Source organism: Notechis scutatus, chromosome 4 (assembly GCF_049901735.1).
Source record: "Notechis scutatus isolate UNSWTSFEM ecotype Mainland chromosome 4, rNotScu1.2, whole genome shotgun sequence".
NCBI lineage: Eukaryota > Metazoa > Chordata > Lepidosauria > Squamata > Elapidae > Notechis > Notechis scutatus.
In genome coordinates, this window is record NC_142012.1 from 145,969,880 (window position 1) to 145,990,905 (window position 21,026).

General features: G+C 40.1%; 2 protein-coding genes across 2 annotated transcripts in view; one reads left to right on the forward strand and one right to left on the reverse strand.

Moving 5' to 3' along the window:
* GFM1 (G elongation factor mitochondrial 1) overlaps positions 1–21,026 on the forward strand; it is a 45,823-nt gene that overhangs the window by 16,393 nt on the left and 8,404 nt on the right. The window contains exons 7-13 of the mRNA XM_026665646.2: positions 1,516–1,670; positions 3,481–3,565; positions 3,749–3,886; positions 5,606–5,707; positions 7,057–7,113; positions 9,010–9,144; positions 10,114–10,196. Coding sequence (XP_026521431.2) covers positions 1,516–1,670; positions 3,481–3,565; positions 3,749–3,886; positions 5,606–5,707; positions 7,057–7,113; positions 9,010–9,144; positions 10,114–10,196 — 755 coding nt within the window. The remainder of the gene's footprint in view (positions 1–1,515; positions 1,671–3,480; positions 3,566–3,748; positions 3,887–5,605; positions 5,708–7,056; positions 7,114–9,009; positions 9,145–10,113; positions 10,197–21,026) is intronic.
* Positions 10,340–19,806, reverse strand: LOC113410874 (latexin). Its single transcript, XM_026665656.2, has 6 exons — positions 19,050–19,806; positions 17,782–17,844; positions 16,514–16,691; positions 14,222–14,358; positions 13,191–13,253; positions 10,340–10,578 (listed from the first exon to the last, which is right to left on the reverse strand). The coding sequence occupies exons 1-6, from the start codon at positions 19,356–19,358 to the stop codon at positions 10,495–10,497; spliced, it is 834 nt and encodes a 277-aa protein (XP_026521441.2). The 5' UTR covers positions 19,359–19,806; the 3' UTR covers positions 10,340–10,494.

The following is a 21,026-nucleotide window of genomic DNA, read 5'->3' on the forward strand; positions in this document are numbered from 1 at the left end:
ATAGATCTTGAATTTGATATACTGGAGTCATCTGAATTGTTCTGTAGTAACTACTTAGCTTTTCAAGAAATGAAATATCTACCAAAACTTCCTAATTTCTTGTGCTCTTGTTTAATTGGTTTCTACCAAGCTCTGTCAGGAGAAGCTTGACAAGGCGTTATATTTTGAGGCTTTAAAGATGCTCACTTTAGTAAACTAACAGGCATTCAGAATCTTCATTCGCCAACTTCAGATATCAATCATTGGCTCCCATGATTGATAAAAAGTATCAAATCATAGGACTGAGCAAGCCTAGATTTAGTGGATCAAATTTTGAGTTTCTGAACTGGCTCTTTTGTTTCAGTTCAGCCTCCTTTATATCATAGACCAAGGCTGTCAAACTTGCAGGCCAGATGTATCATGCGCTGGTCATGCCCACCCCAGTTTTAGTGAAAGGGGGGGGGGGAAATCATGCTATGTCACATGATAACAATATGACTCGAGTTTGACACTCCTGTCATAGGCCATTAAGATAGGATATCTTGCTCTAAAACCCACATCCCCTCTGTTGATACCGTGTTTCTCCAACAATACGGCCTCCACCAATAGGAAGGCCCAGCATGTGTTTTGGGGCATAAAATCAAATTAAGCCCCTCCCCCAAATTTAGGCCTATTTTAAAATATGCAAAATAAGGGAAGGGCGGGAGACTTGCACCGTTAGGAGCGCCCGGCGGGCGGAATTCCTCGCCACCAGCCGCTCCTAGCAGGCGATCATGGCCAAGCACAGAGAGCTCCCTACTCCCACCTTTGCTGCAGACACCTTTGGCACCCGCCGCTGTTGCTTTCCTTCTGCCCATTACGCCGCCACGTTTGGAGCTGCCGCTTCCGTGATTGGAGCGCGGTCGCCATTTGGAGCTCAAGCGGAGAGTGGCAGCTCAAACATGACGGCCGGCGATCTTTTATTTTGGTCCGCGCGAAGTTCAGAGCAAGCAAGAGAGGAGACCGCGATGCCTTGCTAAAGAGCTTTCGCCTTTCCCTCCTTGCAGCGCGCATGCGTCCCAAGCAACACTCCGCCCGAAGAGTCGTTTTCGGGAGCTCAAAAAAAAATAAGGCCCGGCCTTATTATGTGAGAAACACGGTACATTCACGGGTCCAGCCATGTTCTGAGCTGAAGCTGAGCTCATTCTTCAACTTTTATTGTCTCCTTGGTCCTCTGTTCAACTTACTGAAGCCCAGGACTATCTGTACAACCCAAAGGCAATTCCATCAAGAAGAAGAAAGGGGTAATAAATGTATTCTGAATAGACTTAGCTACATCTTGAGAAATGGGGAAAAAAACCCTCAGAGAATTTTTTTTGTTTTTGAAATGAACAAACACCCAATTTAAAAAATAAAGAACTTATTGCCAACCATGGTGAATGAAGCAATGTTTCTGTTATATTTTTCATATGCCAAGATTCAGATGTTTGATTTGGTGGGACAAATGGATACAAACAATTGTTAATAACGAAGTATAAATGTTGTGACACTTTCTAGCTTGCAGTAAGAAGAGCAACACTCAGTAAGACCTTCACACCTGTACTGCTTGGAAGTGCTCTGAAGAATAAAGGGGTGCAACCTCTATTGGATGCTGTTCTGGCATATCTCCCAAATCCATCAGAAGTGCAGAATTACGCATTATTGAACCAGAAGTAAGTACTAAGAATGAATAGAGGAGAAAACATATTGTATTTGATATGGTTCCACTTCAGATGGGATTTCATGGTTGGGAATCTGGGAATTTGTAATTCTAGCTCATCTGGGAGAGCACCAGATTATGGAAAGCTGATCTAGTTTTCATAGACCTTTTCCTAAACAAACAAACATCACTGTTCGTTTATATACCACTGTACCTGGGAGATGATAGAAACTACATAAAGCAGTGTGCTTTCTCCTAGGATTTGGACTATTAATATTGCTTAAATTCAAATATATTACTCCAGTTATCATTGACATTCATACATCTAAAACTATTTTCCTACTCATATTTTGGGGGAAGCTGCATTAAATTTCAAATCAGCGTTAGGGCATTTGATGAATAAGAGGGTTAACCATTTTCCCGATAATGAAGAAATATGCAGATGTTTGGATCTAGTAATGTTTTATAAAAAACACTGTTTATTTTCTCAGGCTCTAAGAAGTCCATGGCATAGAATCACTTATTGCAATGCTTTGTTTCACAAAATCAGTTTCCTTGGCACAGAGACAATCATTTTATGATATCCCAGGCATCTTTATAGAACATCCTACCTTGCCTGCAAATTGACAGCATGGCATGATCTTGTTTCTACCAGATGCTCAAAATAAGAAAAAAAAAGTTAAGAGTCTGAAATTCCAGGCAGTACTGTAGTACCTATGGTTCTCTCTTTTCTGTTAAACATAAAACTAAACTATACATAAGAGATACCCTTACCATCGGTAGTACTGCAGAATTTCTTGCCTACAGATAGGTGATATGACCTGGATAGTTTAGCAGGAAATAAGAAAGGCTAGATTTGTCACCATCTTTTTTAAAAAGTAAATTTGAGATCCATTAGCATTGTGGCAGATCCAGATTTAAAGCATGCTGTTGACTGAAATTTCAAACTGGTCCCAGTTTAAAACTGAAGTGGCTGTTACCAAAACCTGGGAAACCCAGCCAAAATACCTATAAAACCATGTCCTGAGCTAGTAGATAATCAGTGTAGCCTATAGGTGGGGACAAATAAAAAAACTGAATTGCTGGTGGTGATTGAGCTTAGTGATAAATTAATGAAGAGGGATATATGGAGCTTCGGATTGGATTCAGAATTTGCTGGAAGATACCACCCTTGATTCATTAAAGCAACACATTGGACTTTTGCTGAAGTCATACCCTCCTGGAAACAGATGCAGCTGCTTTAAGGAATGACAAGCAGGTGTTGTATTTATGACGCTGTATGATTTGAAGCAGCCCTTCTGAATCAAATCAAAAGCATTGCACAACCCATTCAAACAGCCATATCATCTGCTGTTGCAATGGTAGCTAGTATAGATGAAGCTTTTTATAATAGTTCATTATTGGCCAAGAGAGTAGATTACATTAAACCTGCTGAGTTGATGTTCTTTCTGTGAGTTACAATGTAAAGCACTTGTAGATGTGTACAAAATAAAGACATTGTTTTGGGAAGGCATCTCCAGAACACTGGCTTTATAGTTTTTCATTGTTCTTTCAAATGCAGGATCTGTCAGACGCTAGAATAATTGGTGTCTGTTGACAATGCTTCTTCCATACCATTTCCAGCTCTCTTATGCTACCGTTGTCCAACTCCACAGAACCTGATAGTCCAAGCTACACAGTGCTCAAATGCTAATTCTTATCTTACATAGGTCTTCATAACTTGTGATAATGTGCATTAAGTTACTATGTACATTAAAGCTCCACAACAATGATAAAATACTTTTAAAATACTGGCATTTAAACTAAATTTTATTTTGCTGAAGGGATAATCCGGAAAAATCCAGGATTTTGCTAGGTTATTCCCGAGATGATTCCCTGCCATTTTTGGGCCTGGCGTTTAAACTTGAGGTAAGTTTGTATTTTTATTTAATAAAATACTTGGAATGATCAGAAAGGTATTCCCTCTATGAAAATCAGCGTGGCTGTTATACCTACAACTGTAGATGTTTAAGGATACATTATATTGTTTTGAGTGAAAGTCTTAACTTTTTTTTTTTAACCCTCTGAGCTTTTGGTTTTTGCTACTTCCAGGCTGGACGTTTTGGGCAGCTGACATATGTTCGTGTTTATCAAGGGATGCTAAAGAAAGGAAGCTATATCTATAACACCAGGACTCAGAAAAAGACACGGGTACAAAGATTTGCCCGCATGCATGCAGACAAGCTGGAGGTGAGTGAGGTGTTAGGACATGTCATTTCCAATGTATGCAGCCCCCACTTTTTTTTTTTTCAGAAAGTGAACTTTCCTCCTTAATAAGCAGAAGTAACTCGGGATGCTGTAGCACTGAGTCTGTTATCAAAGCAAGGATATTGAAGGCAAAAGTCCCTTATCTGCACAGTGGGGACTCCATTCTTATAACACTCACCTTACATTTTCTTTTCTAACTATGTGGAATATTCTCAGTTTCTCCTCTGGTCACTTCTGTCCTAGAATAATAAACAGCAAATGCCCTGAAAGATGGGAACCACTTTACTTTCTCTGGGTTGTCTTCTCCATCCTTGTTTTGGTTCTGATCAAAAAGAAGGATACCTCTTTCTAAGCTATTCCGCGGTGTAAATAATATATATTATTTTACGTATATATTGTAGGCAAAAGATATTCCAAAATGTAGAAACACAAAAGGAGCTGTATATTATGTTTGGGGTGTAAGATTCTTTTGCTCTAATTTGCATAGTTGCTTTTTGGGTGCCTCAGTTGTTCTCCATGGAAAGGAATGATCCAAATACACTTTATTTCTCAGCTGAATAGAAGAGGAGGAGCAGGTGATTCATCAGAGAGTTGGCAAGAGTTTTTAGTTTATTTATTTAACAGAGCTTCCTGCTGCTCTAGAAAATCAATTGATGCTTCCTCAGTGATCATCCTCTTTTTCTCAAGGGGAGTTCATCGCTTTCCAAGAGAGTCTGTTCCACTATCCAGTCTCCATTAAAAATATGGAGAAGTTGCCTATCTAAGAGTGTGACCCCTTGAAGACCTAAGAATTATCTTCTGCCTGGCTTGTTCTGTTGTATCCTGTGCTTCCCCACTACCCCAACCCTGACCTGGGCCAATGCACTCTCCACATTCTCTTCTTTATGGCTCCCCTCCCTTTTTGCACATCAAATAAATGGAACAGCTTTCAAGAAATAGCAAAAGTCTGTTGGTATGCAGGACCATTTTCATCTAAATTGCTGGGCCTTTACAAGGAAAAAAAAGGAGAGAGGAACAACATTTATGTGGATAGAAGAGTGTAAACATAAATTTAAGAAGTGCCTTGTACTTTGGAAAGTATAAATAGAAGAATCTATAATTCTTCCCCTTAATAGGGATCTCTCTTAACTTAGTTTAGCTTGAAGAGTTTGTTTCATGAACCCGGGATGGTAATTAACCTTTCCTTGAAATGGTTTTCCTTATGTAAACAATCAGCTTTTCACCCTGTTGGGAATTTCTTGCCATTTTTTCAGTCTTACCAAATTTTCTGCTGATAAACAGATCATTTATGATGGGCTGAAGACACCATGGCAGCCAGTTTATGGATCAGGCCACCATCTCCACAAGGCAAATGCTTTTTAAGATGGCCCATAACAGGGTTTCAAAATGCACGATGTACCCACTAGCAAAATCATCCAGATTCTTTGATATAGTGGTACATTGTTTCATTGTTCTTGAGAAACAGTGCATTTACTTATGTAAATAAATTTAAAATTCTGAAATTTTATTTCATGCTTAATTATGAATGTTTTTCTGTCTATCATCTATCTATCTATCTATCTATCTATCTATCTATCTATCTATCTATCTATCCACTAAAATTAGTGGAGCCAGTTTCTGTTTATTAAGGTTATAGTTTGCCAACAGCATCTCATGCCACATATCTAATATAATATCTAAAACATAGTTTTATTTTGCTAGGATGTGGATGAGGTTTACGCAGGGGATATCTGTGCGTTTTTTGGCATCGATTGTGCTAGTGGAGATACATTCACAGAGAAAGACAATACTGACCTTTCTATGGTAAGTGTTTATATATATATTATGTTTCACTCAGGTCTTATATTTCTATCATGTGTCTCAAAATTTGGTATATGAAGTTCTTGTATTTCAGCTTTCATTTGAAGAAGTTGTCCTTCCTATTAAACATTGTGTTCAATTGATTGCAATAGAGTGATATGAAAGGTGTAGCATTCTGCAGATGTACTTTTATAGGGTGAAAAAAATGAAGTCTTGTGAACTTTTATATATGTGATTTATTTTATACATTTTAATTAAAGCAGGACTGTGTGAAAAAGATTCAGTGACAAACGACTTTTTCATTGACAGGTAGTAGTAAAACTAACCAATAGGTTGCACAGCTGTAATTACAACAGAAGGTGGAGGCAAAAGAAAGAACATCATTTTCTATCTGCAAGCATTATTTCTATATTTAGTTCTTGAATATATATATATAAAACAGTAATTCTATTATTAACTCATATATGCTGCAGATTTGCAACAACACTTACAGTTAGTCATGAATGTCCCAGATTCTGCAAATTGCTGTGTCCTATTTATTTCTCCAATGACTGCCACAGACTTGTTTTAAGATACAAGTTTTGTCCTTGTTAATGAACAGTCCTGACATAATTTTTTTTTGGCTACTTTTACATTTGGTTGGTTGTTGGTGAATACAAACTGCGAACAAGCCTCAAATATCAGTAGCAGCCAGTGGTTAGGCATGTTGGAGACATAGACAAGACAGTAGATCTGTTCAGGCACATTCATGGCCAACTGTAAAGTAGTAGCCCAAAAGCATCCAATCTCTTTCATGCATGCCATAATTGAAAGCTTTTGGTGTCTTATTTAATTAAATTTCCCCCTCCCTGAAATGCTCAGATTTGATCCTGTAGTACAAGTGAGGTAGAACCCCAAAGCGCACCCACCAAAATAGTTGAATTTCAGCAGCATGATTTCATGTTTTAAGGAGTTATGTAATATTTGGAGTTGGAGCAGTTTCCATCTTAGAAGCCTTTCCCCTTAACTTCCCCAAAGCACGGATAAAAATAATTAACCCTATTGTTTCTGGTAACAATATAAGCATCATCCAGTGGGCTCCAACTCTCCAACATTACATAATCTTGCAATAATAAGGATCTAACACTGGACATTTTGAATTATAGAAAATGCAGGAAGACAGTACAATGATATTCCAAAACTAGTCTGTTAGAACAATATAATGGGTATGAAACATATTCAAGAAGATGCACGTTTATCTAATTATGCTTTTATCAATTTGTTTTTAATCTTTGGAAGGACTTGTCTAACAGCAATGATGATTTCTAGAAAATTTATACTGAGAAATTGTTTTCTGTGGATTCTCTTTATAGGAACCCATTCATGTGCCTGATCCTGTTGTTTCCATAACAATGAAGCCAGTCAATAAGGTTGGGATCTGAAGTTAAAAAAACAAAACTGATGGAATAAATAAATTATCTGATTGGGGCTTTTTGGTAATAGTAGGCAAGAGTACGGTGGCATTTCTGCCATTAAAATGTAGTTGAAACATTTTAGCTGGAAACTGAACAATAATAACTGCAAGTGGAATTTCCATTGCTAAGCAGTGCAGTCATAAAACACAACATTATATGACCACATTGCTTAGCAACATGAATCCTGGCAGTCCCTGTTGCTGTCATTATGCTGACTCTGTAAACCACTTAGAGAGGGCTGTCAAGCACTGTGAAGCAGAATATTAGTCTTAAGTGCTATTGCTATTATGTGAGGATTACAGTTCCTTAAGTGATGATCTCATGTGACTAGGACTAGGATAAGCAATGGGGAAGCCAATAGGAAGCTACAAATCCTGCTCACAAGTCCCAGAGGTGCTTTTTCAGGAGGCAGCTGGATTTTCTTGGTTTTTTTTTTCTTTGAAGACTTTTTGCTTCTCATCCAAGAAGCTTCAGCTCTGACTGGATGGTGGGGAATGGAAGGATTAATATTCCTTGCAGACAGCTAGTCATTTGCATTCTTTTTGGAGTGTCGCTGAGACCACTTGTGTCCTCTGTGTCATCTGAATAGTGAATAAGAAGCATCCTGAAAAAGCACATTTGGGACAACCATGACCTGAATTAAAGAGTATGAGATCTCTGTACTCCATAGTAGAGTTCCTTAGTAGAAAAAACAGTTGGAGTGACTTATGGGAGAACTTGCAACTTTTACTGCTAGCTTCCCTTTTGATTTTGCTTGTGAGAAGTCAACAGGGAAAGTTGCAAATGGCAATCACATGACTCCAGGATGCTGCAAGTCTCGAGTGTGACCCAGTTATCAAGCACCTAATTCGTGATCATGTGACCACAAGGGTGCTGTGACTAGAACTTGGAGGATCAGTCAAAAGTACCACTTGTTCAGGGTCATAACTTCAGTGATGAGTGGTCATTTTGAGTACTGTCTATAAACTTTTGATAGGTTTGATATCTTAAGTGTCAGCATGAGATTTTTGTTTTTACATTCTTGATTGTGTTCTTAGTTAAGTTAATCTGACCCTGAGTAAGAAGTTCTCCATTTGTAGCAAGTATGTTGGTGTCCTCTTCCAGAATAAGCCTTGATAGAAACTCAGCTTTTTGAATTGTTAACTATTCCGTGAATGGAAAAATGTGAACTCTTTTGGATTTTGTATTGAAGAGGAATGCCTCACAGATAACCAGATTCTTTATCAGTTGAGATTGTTACTGCTGTGTTGGCTTTCCTGTTGTGCAATGGCTTTTCTGCCTGAACTCCTTAAAGCTGATGGTGAAATTTGCCACACGCATGGAATTTGGAGACTTTTACTTGCCCACGTTTGGTCCTAAATTTGAAGTAGCTTGGCTCTTCATGGCCAGCATGACAACTATGAACCTTCAATAGGCCTTCAAGATCTTGACATACTAGATCGGTTTGTTGTCATGATTTGGAATAAGCAGGTAATGATGGCCCTGAATTGGACTGCTCCTAGCCTATTTACTGATTTGGCCTACTTCAAATGGCTGAACCAGTGTCATGTTGTGGGATCCCTTGGGTGTGCCTTCTCTAGTGCTGCACCTAAATTTGGAACTCCCTCTGAGGTTTGTTTGGCCCTAACCCTGTTGACCCTCAGCAAAGGATGATCGGTTTTAATGTTTTCTCAGCAGGGCAATTTGTGAATCACCTAATTATTTCTTATTTAACTTTTGTTGCATTATTGTTAGTGAATTTGGTCATAGGACTTCTTAAATCATGTTTTTAATCCACTTTATAGTACTTTGAGTCACTTTAAGTAAGCAACCATATAAAAAAATGGGAAAAAATATTCTGTCTCCTTCTAGAATGACGACAGGTTTTCAAAAGGCATTAACCGTTTTGTAAGAGAAGATCCCACTTTCCGAGTCCATTTTGACACTGAGAGCAAAGAGACAATTGTTTCAGGAATGGGAGAGCTACATCTGGAAATCTATGCTCAGGTGAGTATTATGTTTACACTGGGCAATGGTGCAATTGTACTGTCACTTGACAAAAACATTTCTTTAATCTGGCCTGTCGGAATCTAGTACAGTTACCAGTTCCATATCTCACCAAATAAATCATTCAGCTAGCACTTTCTTGTATTATGATAGCTGAAGTCCAGGTTTCCATTTTTGGAGTAATGCATTTTTACTAAAGAAAAATATTATACTTACACATTAGGAGACAAGGTTGCATCTGTTACGTAAAATATCCTATTTAGGGAGAAATCGGAGTATCTTCTTTCTGCCTCCTCAATTTTGGCTTGCATTTGTTTCAGTGGTAGCATTGTTGGGATTCTACTGTTTTAATGGCATTAAATTAGGGCGTTTAGTCAAGATGTGGTTCGCTGGCAGCAAGTGCAGATGGCTGAGGAGAGCAAGGACTCAGGTGAGGTGCCAGGACCATTAGGGAGTGGACTGCTGCCTTCAGAGATTGTGGGGGCTGGCAGCAGCGATGAGGAGGTTCCCGAGGAGCCTGTGCCAAGTGTGCGTGCAGGGCAGGGCTGCTCGCAGGAAAGAGCAGCTGCAGTAGCATGGGCGACTTGGGAGTAAGGCTGAAAGGTAATGGCCCCTCCTTCAAGAAGATAAAAGCCAGCTGTGAATCAGATGTTCTTTGCAGGAAGCAAAGACGTTTTGAAACATTGCAGTATCTTAGTTGGTATTTGAAAACTCTTGTGTTGTAAAATATCTCTAGGTAACCTTATCTGTTATTCTTGGCAGCCTCGCACAGTTTTGGCGAGTCTCGTGCTTATCAAAGTTAATTAGCTTGCAGCAGCCTTTTAACCGGGGATTCGTGAGAATCATTAAAAGGTTTCTGTTCCCTTTGGTTCGTGTTGGTTTTATTGGAAAAGGGTTTGGGTCAGACCAAGATGTATCTATTTGGCAGTGTGTTTAAATCAGTAAAAACTTTGTGTCCTTTGTGTTTAGAGAATGGAAAGAGAATACGGTTGTCCTTGTGTGACTGGGAAGCCTAAAGTTGCATTCAGAGAGAGCATTGAGGCCACTATACCGTAAGTATTCAGTCTAATGAGTAAGTGCTGCCAAACCAGGATCTGAGGATATTTACTTTACTTTATTGTCATTGCACCTCGTACAACGAAATCAAACACCATCTTCAGTGCACATCATGACCATGAAAATAAACACAAACACATTTGTTTCAGTGTGTAAATGTGTAACATTTTATTTAGGTTCTTGGAGGATATACAGAATTGGAAGGGTATCTAAAGCCTCCATATAGTATTTTTATTAGCTGTATGTAGTTGCTATCACCTCACCAGTTTAAGAACATGTAAGATTTAATTAATATCACTTTGACCGGCAACTATTCTGTGCTACTTTCACTCCGTGCTGTGGATGCCATAGAACTTCCATGTGCCAAGGAATAATTTCCTGCAAATAAAAAAACACCAAATATTAGAAATATTCAAGTTTTAGGGAAATCTGGGAAGTATTATTTTATTTCTAAGTATGGCACCAAAACAAGGTTCTGCTCCTTTTTTTCTTTTTGGTACTTTATGCCACGTTCCATTTCTTTCCTCTTTTCCTACCTCTTTTTCCTATTCATAAAGGTTATTGAGCTATAGACCTGGCAATTCAGAATGTGGATCACAGAAAAACATCCTAAAACATTGTCTGATGTACTTTGATTTGAAAGCCAGATCTGTAATGCTTTTGAATCGTGAAACAAAAAGTTTGCAAGGCTGCTGAAATTGCTTCCAGTGTAGAAATAGAGAGGAACTTCCGAGCCCTAGTAAGTTGAACTTTGCGGATCATGAGATTCCAGTGAAAATGTGCACCTGTGTTTGCGTATGCATCTCCAACCTTGTCCTTTGTACTTCTGCTATTTCAGTTCCCCCACTGCCTTTCCTGTATGATATGCGGTACCACCACTGAGTCTTCCCATATTTCAGATTTGCATGAAGATGGGTTTCCTGGCTAGCATTGTCTTGCAGTGCTAGGGTGTTTTTAGGAAAAGTGTAGGAGGCAGACTTTGCTATAACCTTGCAATTAACTCACACCTTGCAATAGGACCCCACCTGCATATGATACTAAAACAGAGTGAGCGGCTAAAGCTTTAGAGAGCAAAGCCACATTTCAAAATGTCCTTGACCGGCTTGAACATTGGGCTAAATCCAGCAGGGTGATTGATTGTTCTGGCTTATGTACCACTCCAATATGTTCAGTTCTGAATAGCAGCACTCGTTCTACAGTTCAGTTTTTAAGCTAGGGCCAAATGGTTATACTTAAATAAAATATATGAGCATATCCAGCTGGCAGGATTGTAATTAATATAACTCAGCCACTACCTGTACTTGACTGAGGAGTCAGTCAAGCACAGGTAGTCCTCGACTTACAACTGTTTAGTGACCAATCAAAGTTTTCGGCACTGAAAAAAGTGACTTATTACCAGTTTTCACAAAACCGTTGTAGCATCCCCATGGTCATGTGATCAAAATTCAGTTCTTTCCACCGCTCTGCTGTTGGGCCCACCCAGGCTCCCATACTCACCTTTATCCGCTGAATTTGAAGCGCAGCTGCTTTGCGCAGCACAGAATAGTGCCGCGCAGCAGCTCCTGAAGCGACCGAGATTGTGCGGGCTTGCAGGAGGTGAGTTAGAACGCCTCTGTGCCTGCGCAAAGTGTGCGTTTGGCACACGGTTGCACGCAAAGTGAGTGCACGCGCGCAAAGTGTGCCCACCAAGCCACGCCCACCGAACTGGTGGCAAAAATATTTGAATCCCACCACTGGTCACGTGACGCCACGTGTTTCACATCCCAAATTATAGCTTTAAGCCATGTTCCCATTCTGGAAACAAAAGCTGGGATCTGCTTTCGACTAATTTAATAGTGTTATTTGTTCTTCGGGCTACCTTGCTCTTAATGTTTTGCTGGGCATGAATCAAAGCAGGCTGCATTTAAGAGTACAGGCTACAGGTTGTAGCCTTACGACCATTCAAAATTATAACAGCACTGAAAACATGACTGAGCGATCCACACACTTACAACCGTTGCAGCGTTCTCCAGTCACATGATCAAAATTTGGATGTGTGGCAAGTGGCGTATATTTTCAATGGTTGCAGCATCCCAGGGTCATGTGGTCCCTGTTTGGGACTTTCCCTATTGACTTCCAACAAGCAAAGTCAATGGGGGAAGCTGGATTTGCTTAACAATTGCATGAGACTCCTAATAACTGCCGTGATCCAGTCCAGACCGTGGCAACCAGGTTTTAAAACTGGGCATGACTCGCTTAACAACAGAAGTTCTGCTTCCAGCTGTGGTTGTAGGAGTCGTGGTGGCACACTGGTTAGAATGCAGTATTGCAGATTTAACTCACTCTTCACTGCCAGGAGTTTGAGTTCTGGTTGACTCAGCCTTCCATCCTTCCGAGGTCGGTAAAATTGAGGACCCAGATTGTTGAAGGCAGTAGGATGACTCTTTAAACCTCTTAGAGCGAGCTGTAAAGCAGTGGTGGGATTCAAATTTTTTTACTACCAGTTCTGTGGGCATGGCTTGGTGGGTATGGTTTGGCTTGGTGGGCATGGCAGGGGAAGGATAATGTAAAATCTCCATTCCTACCCCACCTCACTAACCTGCTTTTCAGTTCCGTTCTCCTGTGCAGGACAACAAAAGAAGACCCAGCCGATCAGCTGGGACTTGGGAGGCAGAGAATAGATGGGGACGGGGCCAGTCAGAGGTGGTATTTGCCGGTTCTCCAAATTAGTCAAAATTTCCGCTACCGGTTCTCCAGAACTGGTCAGAACCTGCTGAATACCACCTCTGCTGTAAAGCACTGTGAAGTGGTATACAAGTCTAAGTCCTATTGCTATTGTAAGTCGAGGATTGTCTGTACAGCACTACTCCCTATTTTGGAACCATTTCTGATATATCCACTTTAGTGTCCTTGACTGTTGCCTGGACACTCCAGTGTTGTTGTTATATGAAAATAAGATGTAAAGCTTCCACTGTGCACTTAAAAAAAACTGTTTTCAAAATATTGCTTACCTGGGAGGCAATATCATGGAATAAAACCTCATAGGAAAATTCAAGATAGTCATCATTTCTTTTCTGAAACCATAAAACGGAAAATCTGTTCTGCAACTACAGTCCTCATTTAAGTACAGATAATTAATTTTATGTAATATACAGAATGTATATTTAAGAACTGAATAATCAGAAGAGATTTAGTTTTCCTTCCTTTTAATCATATTAGCTTAGATTCAAAACCCCCACATTAAAAAAAGAATTCTACTGGCTCAAGCAACTATAGTTTGCAACTTTTCTCTTTTAAAAAATCCAGAGGGTTATATTCTCTCCTAAGAAGAAACATTCTTGTCTTATCCCAGCAAATTGTTTGCTTATTTTTGCTTATTTTATGACTCCTTATTTTCCCATAATATTAAATCATTAGGGGGTGACTCCATAGCTTACTAGATTTTTGTGACCTCATATTCCTTATAACTTTCAGGGGAAAACAGAACACAAGGTTGTTGGTTTTTTTTTAAAGGCAGCATACTTCAGGAACTAATTTATACTGTGCTATAATCTCATGTTTGCTTTTGGTATTATCCCAAAACTCAAATAACCTGTTACCAAATTGTAAAAAAAATGTGCAACCATTAGTCCAGGAAATGTCTGGCTTAAGGCCTGGATCTGGTCTTCAAGATTTCTGCAACTAACCAGTAAAATAGACCTCTCTCTCCCTTTTCACCTTTTCATCTGGCATTTGTGTTAGTCTTTCCTGAGCTGATGGATCTTGTAATTTGTGGAGTCCTGATTTCTCAAGAGGGGAATGCCAAGTAACATGACTTCTATTATTCTTTGGCCCCTGTAGTTCTTTATTGCTTATTTTATTAAATTTATTATACCGCCCATCTCACTGTCAAGTTACTGGACAGTTGCATTATATAATTTTGCTCTGGGGAAATGAGTTAGCAATTTTTGAGTCATAAATAGTGAGGTTGGCGTTCTTAAAACAGTCATAACGTAGAAGTAGGAAGAAACTCTAATTGAAGTTGGTTAAGGCTTTGATTTACCACTTGTTTGACGTTTTGAATTTGAATCATATTGTACCAGGTGTTTTCTGTCGAATTCTGCCATATTATATATCCAGAGGCAACCTTGGCTAAGTTGAAAATAGGCTTCATTTCTGCTGGCATATTTCCATCATTATCTGATAATATAAGTAAAAGTTGTACTGAAATAAATCTTGAGACAGAAATGCAGGGCTAGGCATAGTATTGTAAGTATGCATGCTTTAGTAAAATTTATCTAGGTATGCAACATCCATTCTTTCTTGTGTATCTGGAACTTGGACTTTGATCTAGTAGCTATGTAGCTGAAATAACTATTGAAAAAAGAGAGAAAAAACTATGTGGGCAATACTGGGCATGTTTTACTCTATTGGAGGTACTTATAATTCTAATATGGTAGCTACAAACATCCTATAGCCAAATACGATTATTAGTTTGCATCATTGCTGGGACCATTAATAATTTTGATTGGTTTATATGGCTGCCCATCTTAAATGTATAACTCTGGGTGTTGAACACCTTACTAAAAATCCAATATTAGTAAAAAAAAAAAAAAACATTGGAGAGAAAAAGATATCCTAAAATTTCATAATTCACAAAAAAAGACATATAATGGGCACCCACACACATATCCTGGTCTAATGCATTGGGGGGAGGGGGAAGGTTTTCCCAGTCTTCTGAAAGACTGAGAGGGTCAGGTCTCTCCAGATCTCAAGGGTAAGTTTGTTCTATAGAGCACCAATCATGACAAAGAAGGTCCTGTAAGATTATAGTGTTTAAGAGAAAGGATTTTGATCATTCCAATTCTATTAGGTCTTGAACAGCAGAAACCTTAAGACAGAGAGAGAGAGAGAGAGAGAGGGAGGGAGGGAGGGAGAGAGAGAGAGAGAGAGAGAGAGAGAAAAGCAGCAGAAGCAAAATAAGTCTTTCTTTCCCCCAAACTCCTCCAGAAATGAGTTTGCGGGAGAGAAAGAAAGACTTTTGCTGCTTTCCTTGTGTGCAGCCAAAAGCAGAAAAAGAAGCGGAAAAAAGCAGCCCGGTGGCCAGGCAAGGCGAGTGGGGCAAGTTCTCCCCCTCCGCTCTTTCCCCCTTCCCCTCACTACCTCATGTTGTTCGCAATGCAAGCAACGCAAGCCTTGTGTTCCCGCGAACCATGTGGGCAGCGCAGCCTTGTGTTCCCGCACAGTCTGAATTAATTGCTTTGGGGGGGACATTTCTCTGCGGACCACCAAAATTTTCTCGTGGACCATCAGTGGTCCCCAGACCGCTGGTTGGCAACCACTGCTTTAAGAGACCAGCAAGTAACCTGGCCCCATGGCAGCTTTAAGGGCAACTCAACATAGAGCACAATGCAGTTATCCAATTGGGAAGTGATTAAGGCAGGAATGACAGTGAGCAGAGCCCACTCCACCCTGGTCTAGGAAGTGGATTCAACTTGCACACAAGACAAATTCTTGCAAAGGCCCCTCTGGTTAACGTTGCCATTTGCTTTCAGAGGATGGCCCCAAGATACCGCACCAACTTTATCGGGGGGAGTGCTACCCCTTAGAAATGAAACATCCAACAAATCTGGGCAATATAGTGTATAGCCATGTTAATCTTCTGGAATTTAAACAAAATCTGGTATTTTATACTAAAGTAATAGACTTACCATGACGTAAGTACGCATAGACCAGGATTCACTTTTTAAGACTCCTGGTTTGTTATCATTATGTGTTTCCAATAAAAAAAAATAAAACACTGTAGACAGAAATGCAAGTAATATATTTATCTATCTTTGCTTATTTATGGATTTTAAGAAAAGGATGAGATATCACAGTGCAAACTTTACTTTTTCTGTATTTCCATATATCAAAACACAGTTTTCAAAATAACTGTATCATGATGACTCTGACTGGTTTAAACAAAAGTCACATCTTATTTTCACCTTATTTAGATGGTGAATGACAGAAATGAAATAAAGCAGAACAATATTTTTTTTAAAGGATGCAAAAATCTCATAAATATATTTAATATAGTTATTCACCTGCAGGAAATGGTCACACATCCCAATGAATAGGAATATGGTCAGGCTTCTAGAACTTTTCCAACTTATGTTGGAAAAGAAAAATGCAAAATCTGCCATAAAAGGAAGGGAAGAATCTCTGGAGTTCCCTATCAGTTTTTAGGTAGGAAGATACACTGTAATAGATTAAGTTTAGGTCTCCTGTCACTGGTTATTTGAAAACAAAAATAGATACATAGATGTTATTTAACTTCAGAATGCAACACTTTAAATGGCAACATTTAGTTTACCTGGTATATTTTTGGTCTCTAATGGTTCTGACAAGTGCAGAATTCTGTTGTAGAATAGGTTATCTGCTTCTTTCGAATGTGTCTCAAACTCCCCTTCCATAGTATAATGTATTTCAGGAGCAACAGGTGTGTCACCATGATGATAAAGTATGTCGGCTGTGCAGTTCAGGGAGCTGCCCTGTTGCAGAAATAATTGGACCAGTTTAAAACTTCTGTAGGTATTGCTAGCAGCATGGGATTACCATTTGGCTTTATTTTAATTCACAGTAAACCTGATGCCATCTGAATGAGACAGATCCATATCTTACTTTACAGCAATGTTGCTCAACCTTGGCAACTTTTAAGGTTTGTGGGTAATAATAATGGCTGAAAGGTTTACAACTCCCTTCAATGATGGATTCTGTTCTATTTCTTTCTGCTCTGTCATGTCACAAGAACCATTTACATAGAAAAGATAGGTGTCATTTCATATTTATCCTCCACGTTGTATTGTGGGATAATTCATTAGCAAGAACTTGATAGTATGTAAGGTCTCCATTAAAAAAAATTGAATGCAATATCACAACAAGTCCTTGTTTTTTAAAGTGGTTTTACATTTTATTTAAAGCTTTTTTTGTGAGTCAGTGTATGCTTTTTTCCTCTTCTTAAGTAACGTACACATACATACACACTAGCATCAGATGTGTATTAGATGGGAATAGAGATTTGGGAAGGGTGGAATGGCTTTAAGCCTTTACTTACTAGATTGTGAAGAACAATGAGCTTTGTTTTTGTTTTAATTGCCATTATATAATAAACCACAGTTGCTGGGTTCATAGTGAGCTTAAATCATAAAACATGACTAATAAATTACAATACCTTTGAATTTGTTCTCTCACTCACAAACAATGTTTCATCACAATTATTGCTATCGGCAACCATGACAAGGTGGATGATCTGAGGATTCCTGCTCTAGACAGGTAGTTGGATTAGAAGACACTTCTAACCTATGATTATGAGGAAATTGGCTTAGAAAAGAGGAAGGGTTTTAACCTCAGCCCCTACAGACATGCATCCATAAACAAATACCCCAGCAGCTTTCCCTTTGCCTTTCTCAAAACAGCTTTCCTCATTCCTAATAATAGCCTCAAAAATAGTGATTTTGGGCAGGGCTGCCCACATTACGTATGTTTGTTTGGGGTGGAGATGCAGATTAAGGCCTCCAGATCTATGTCAGTCTCTAAATGCCATCCAGCTTATACTAAACAAAAAACAAAACCCAAACTTACATTCTGTATACTTTCTTTCACTTCAAACTTAAGGTGGTATTTATGCCCAGTATCTGGGATGTCCTAAAATAAACAGAGAATTATTACATTGCTTGCTTTGAATATTTTGGTAGAAGTTGCTGTTGTTTGTCTGTAATGGATTTGAATATTTTAGTAGAAGTTGCTGTTGTTTGTCTGTAATGGGTTTGGTACTGAAAACAGGAAAGGTGTAAAAGCCTTAACTTAAGCTGTTTGCTGGAAAACATAGTGAACTGTCATATTGTCATAAAGTGATTCTTTCCAATTCTGCTGTCTTTATCAAATTCATGGTGTGGCAGCCTTGCAAGGGTAAACACAGGACACACTTATTCCATCCTTTCCAGCTTGTGTTCAGGTGTTTTGAGGACTACAAGTCCTATAACCCCAATAAGTATGATGATGAGGCTGCTAGAGTATAGTCCCAACTTTTTCAGTGATTTTCAGTTGCTATTTTGACCAGATCAGTATTGTTATTTATGGAATACAAACAATTGTAACAATCTTTTTTTTAAATGTTTCCTATTGATATTTCCACTTTTAAGAACCCTGGTGGAACAGTGGTTAGAATGCAATATTGCAGACTAATTCTGCTAACTGCCAGCAGGTTGGGCAGTTCGAGTCTCTCCTGCTCTCCTGCTTGGGCAGGGGGTTGGACTAGATGACCTATAAAGTCCCTTCCAACTCAGATTATCTGTTATTTATCTGGCTCCAGATTGACTCAGCTTTCCATCCTTCGGAGGTCAGTGAAATGAGGACCCAGATTGTTGGGGGCAATAGGACGTCTCTGTAAACCGCTTAGAGAGGGCTATAAAGCAGCATATAAATGCTGTATGAATATAAACATAAGTGCTATTGCTATTGACCCTGTCTGGGAAATGCAAGGATCGAGAGCTTGGGGAAATCCCACGAAGGGGTGACATCCTGAGTTGAAGCAGATGCAGTTCGTACCGTGGGCGAGGAGACCAGTTTGGACGAGGGGAAAGTCGTGTTTTGTTTTTAAGCAGGAAGGTGGGGGGGGGGCGCGCGCCTCGGGGTCCAAAATCCCAATCCCCCCCCTTTTTTTTCCCCCCAGCTCTGCTCCCTCGGGACTCTTCCCGCCTGCTCTTGGCAAGGGCTGTAAGCTCTGCCAAACAAAACTGCTGGCTTCGGTGCTCGCGGTAGGTAGCCGGGAGGGAGGCGCGGTGCTGGGCTGCCCTGAGCCCGCGCGCCTTTGCCTGGAGCCTCCCTCCCTCCCTCCCTCCGGGGCTCACCTCCAGGCTGGCTTGGTGCACTCGCTCCATTTCGAACAGGCTGTGCGGGCTCCCGCGCTGATACGTGGCGTAGTGGAGCACCACGCCGGCGGCTCTGTTGGCCTGGTAATGGGACGGCGGGATCTCCATGGCGCTCGGGGAGAGTTGCTCGCCACCGCCGCCAAACTTCTTGAGGAGCGGCTGGGCGGAGCCGGTTGCGGCGCGCAGTGGCCACTCCGGGTCCGCGAGCCCCAGGGAAGCCGGAAGCAGCAGCAGCAGCAGCTGGAGGAGCCGAGCTGGGGCTCCTGGGCCGCCAAGCAGGCTCCGCATTTCCGCGCGGGGCTGGAGGAAGGCGCCTGAGCTGGGCGGCGTCGACTCTAGCAAGAAAAACAAGGCGATCGGTTCCGGCTTTATGGACTCATCGGTTCTTCCGGGCCATGAAAGCGCCTCCAGGGGGATTTGCAGCCAGAGGCCAAAGAATAACGTCCCATCCCGAAGAATGTTTGCTTTAGGGGGCAGAGTTCGCTGGCAATCCAGAGAAAGGGTTGGCCGGTGCTGCTGCTGCTTCCTCCTTCCCTGTCGGTTCTGCAGCTACGTTCGGCTATTTACCGAGCGGAGCTTGCAAGCCAACCTCAATCCAGGGGCTTTGGGCCGGGCTCCCCCTTAGCCCGACCCACCTCGCAGAGCTGTCGTGGGAAGAAGTCATGAGCGGAGGGGGAGGATTGGCTGCTCTGCCTTGAGAAAAGCAAATATTTGGCTTCTTCCTTTGAGGCAATCCTGGACGCAGGATTTACTTTATTTATTTATTTATTTATTTATTTATTTATTTATTTATTTATTTATTTATTTATTTATTTATTTATTTATTTATTTATTTATTTATTTATTTATTTATTTATTTATTTATTTATTTATTTATTTATTTATTTATTTATTTATTTATTTATTTATTTATTTATTTATTTATTTATTTATTTATTTATTTATTTATTTATTTATTTATTTATTTATTTATTTATTTAATTTGCCAATTGTTTACAAGATAATAAGTATAAGTGTATACATAGTTGTGAATATATGAAATGGGTACATATAAGAAAAATAAAAGAATAAGAGAAACAATAGGACAGGGACGGTAGGCACGTTGGTGCGCTTATGCACGCCCCTACAGACCTCTTAGGAAAGGGGTGAGGTCAATAGTAGACAGTCTAAGGTTAAAGTTTTTGGGGTTTGGGGAAGAGACTACAGAGTCGGGTAGAGTATTCCAGACATTGACCACTCTATTGCTGAAGTATTTCCTGCAATCAAGTTTGGTGCGGTTTACTTTAACCGAAGCTTCCCCAGAAAGTCATTGCAGATTGCAGTCGCGCTTTCAACGCATTCTTTTAGCAAGAGCACTTCTACTTCTATACTGCTTTATAGTGCTTTACAAACCTCTAAGCCTTTTAAAGAGTCATCCTATTGCCCCCAACAATCTGGGTCCTCATTTTACCCACCTTGGAAGGATGGAAGGATGAGTCAGCCTTGAGCTTGGTGGGATTTGAACTGCCAAATTGCAGTTCACCCTTCCGTTCAATTCTACATTGTGTGCAAAGAGAGAAATTCTGCTTAATTCCCTATTCGCTTCTCACACAAACTAAAGGCATTGTAAAGCTATAGTATAGTTATTTACAGCTTATAATAACCTATATATATAAATATCTCCCTGGTGCCCCCCTAAAACAATGTCTTTAAAATGAAATGTCTTAATATAAAAATACAAGAGTCCTTCAGTGCAACACTCACACATCCAGAGAGGGAACTTGTTCACTTGTTAGTTGTGAAGTCGTGTCTGACCCATCCCCATGGACAACGTTCTCCACGCCTTCCTGCCCTCTACCATCATCTGGAGTCCATTTAAGCTCAGTTCACTTGTATAAGAAGTTCGTATTTGAAAATTGTCTGCAGGTCTGAAGATCATTGCTGATCACACCCAAAGCTGCTTGTCATCATAACCAC

What these genes read in the sequence shown, in the direction of transcription:
- LOC113410874 (XM_026665656.2), bottom strand. Translation starts at nt 19,358, where the DNA reads ATGCGGAGCCTGCTTGGCGGCCCAGGAGCCCCAGCTCGGCTCCTCCAG. An exon ending in TGCACCAAGCCAGCCTGGAG is followed by an intron (nt 17,845 to 19,049) that starts GTGAGCCCCGGA and finishes TGTTTATTTTAG; the next exon opens with GACATCCCAGATACTGGGCA. An exon ending in TTCAAAACGTCAAACAAGTG is followed by an intron (nt 13,254 to 14,221) that starts GTAAATCAAAGC and finishes TTATGGTTTCAG; the next exon opens with AAAAGAAATGATGACTATCT.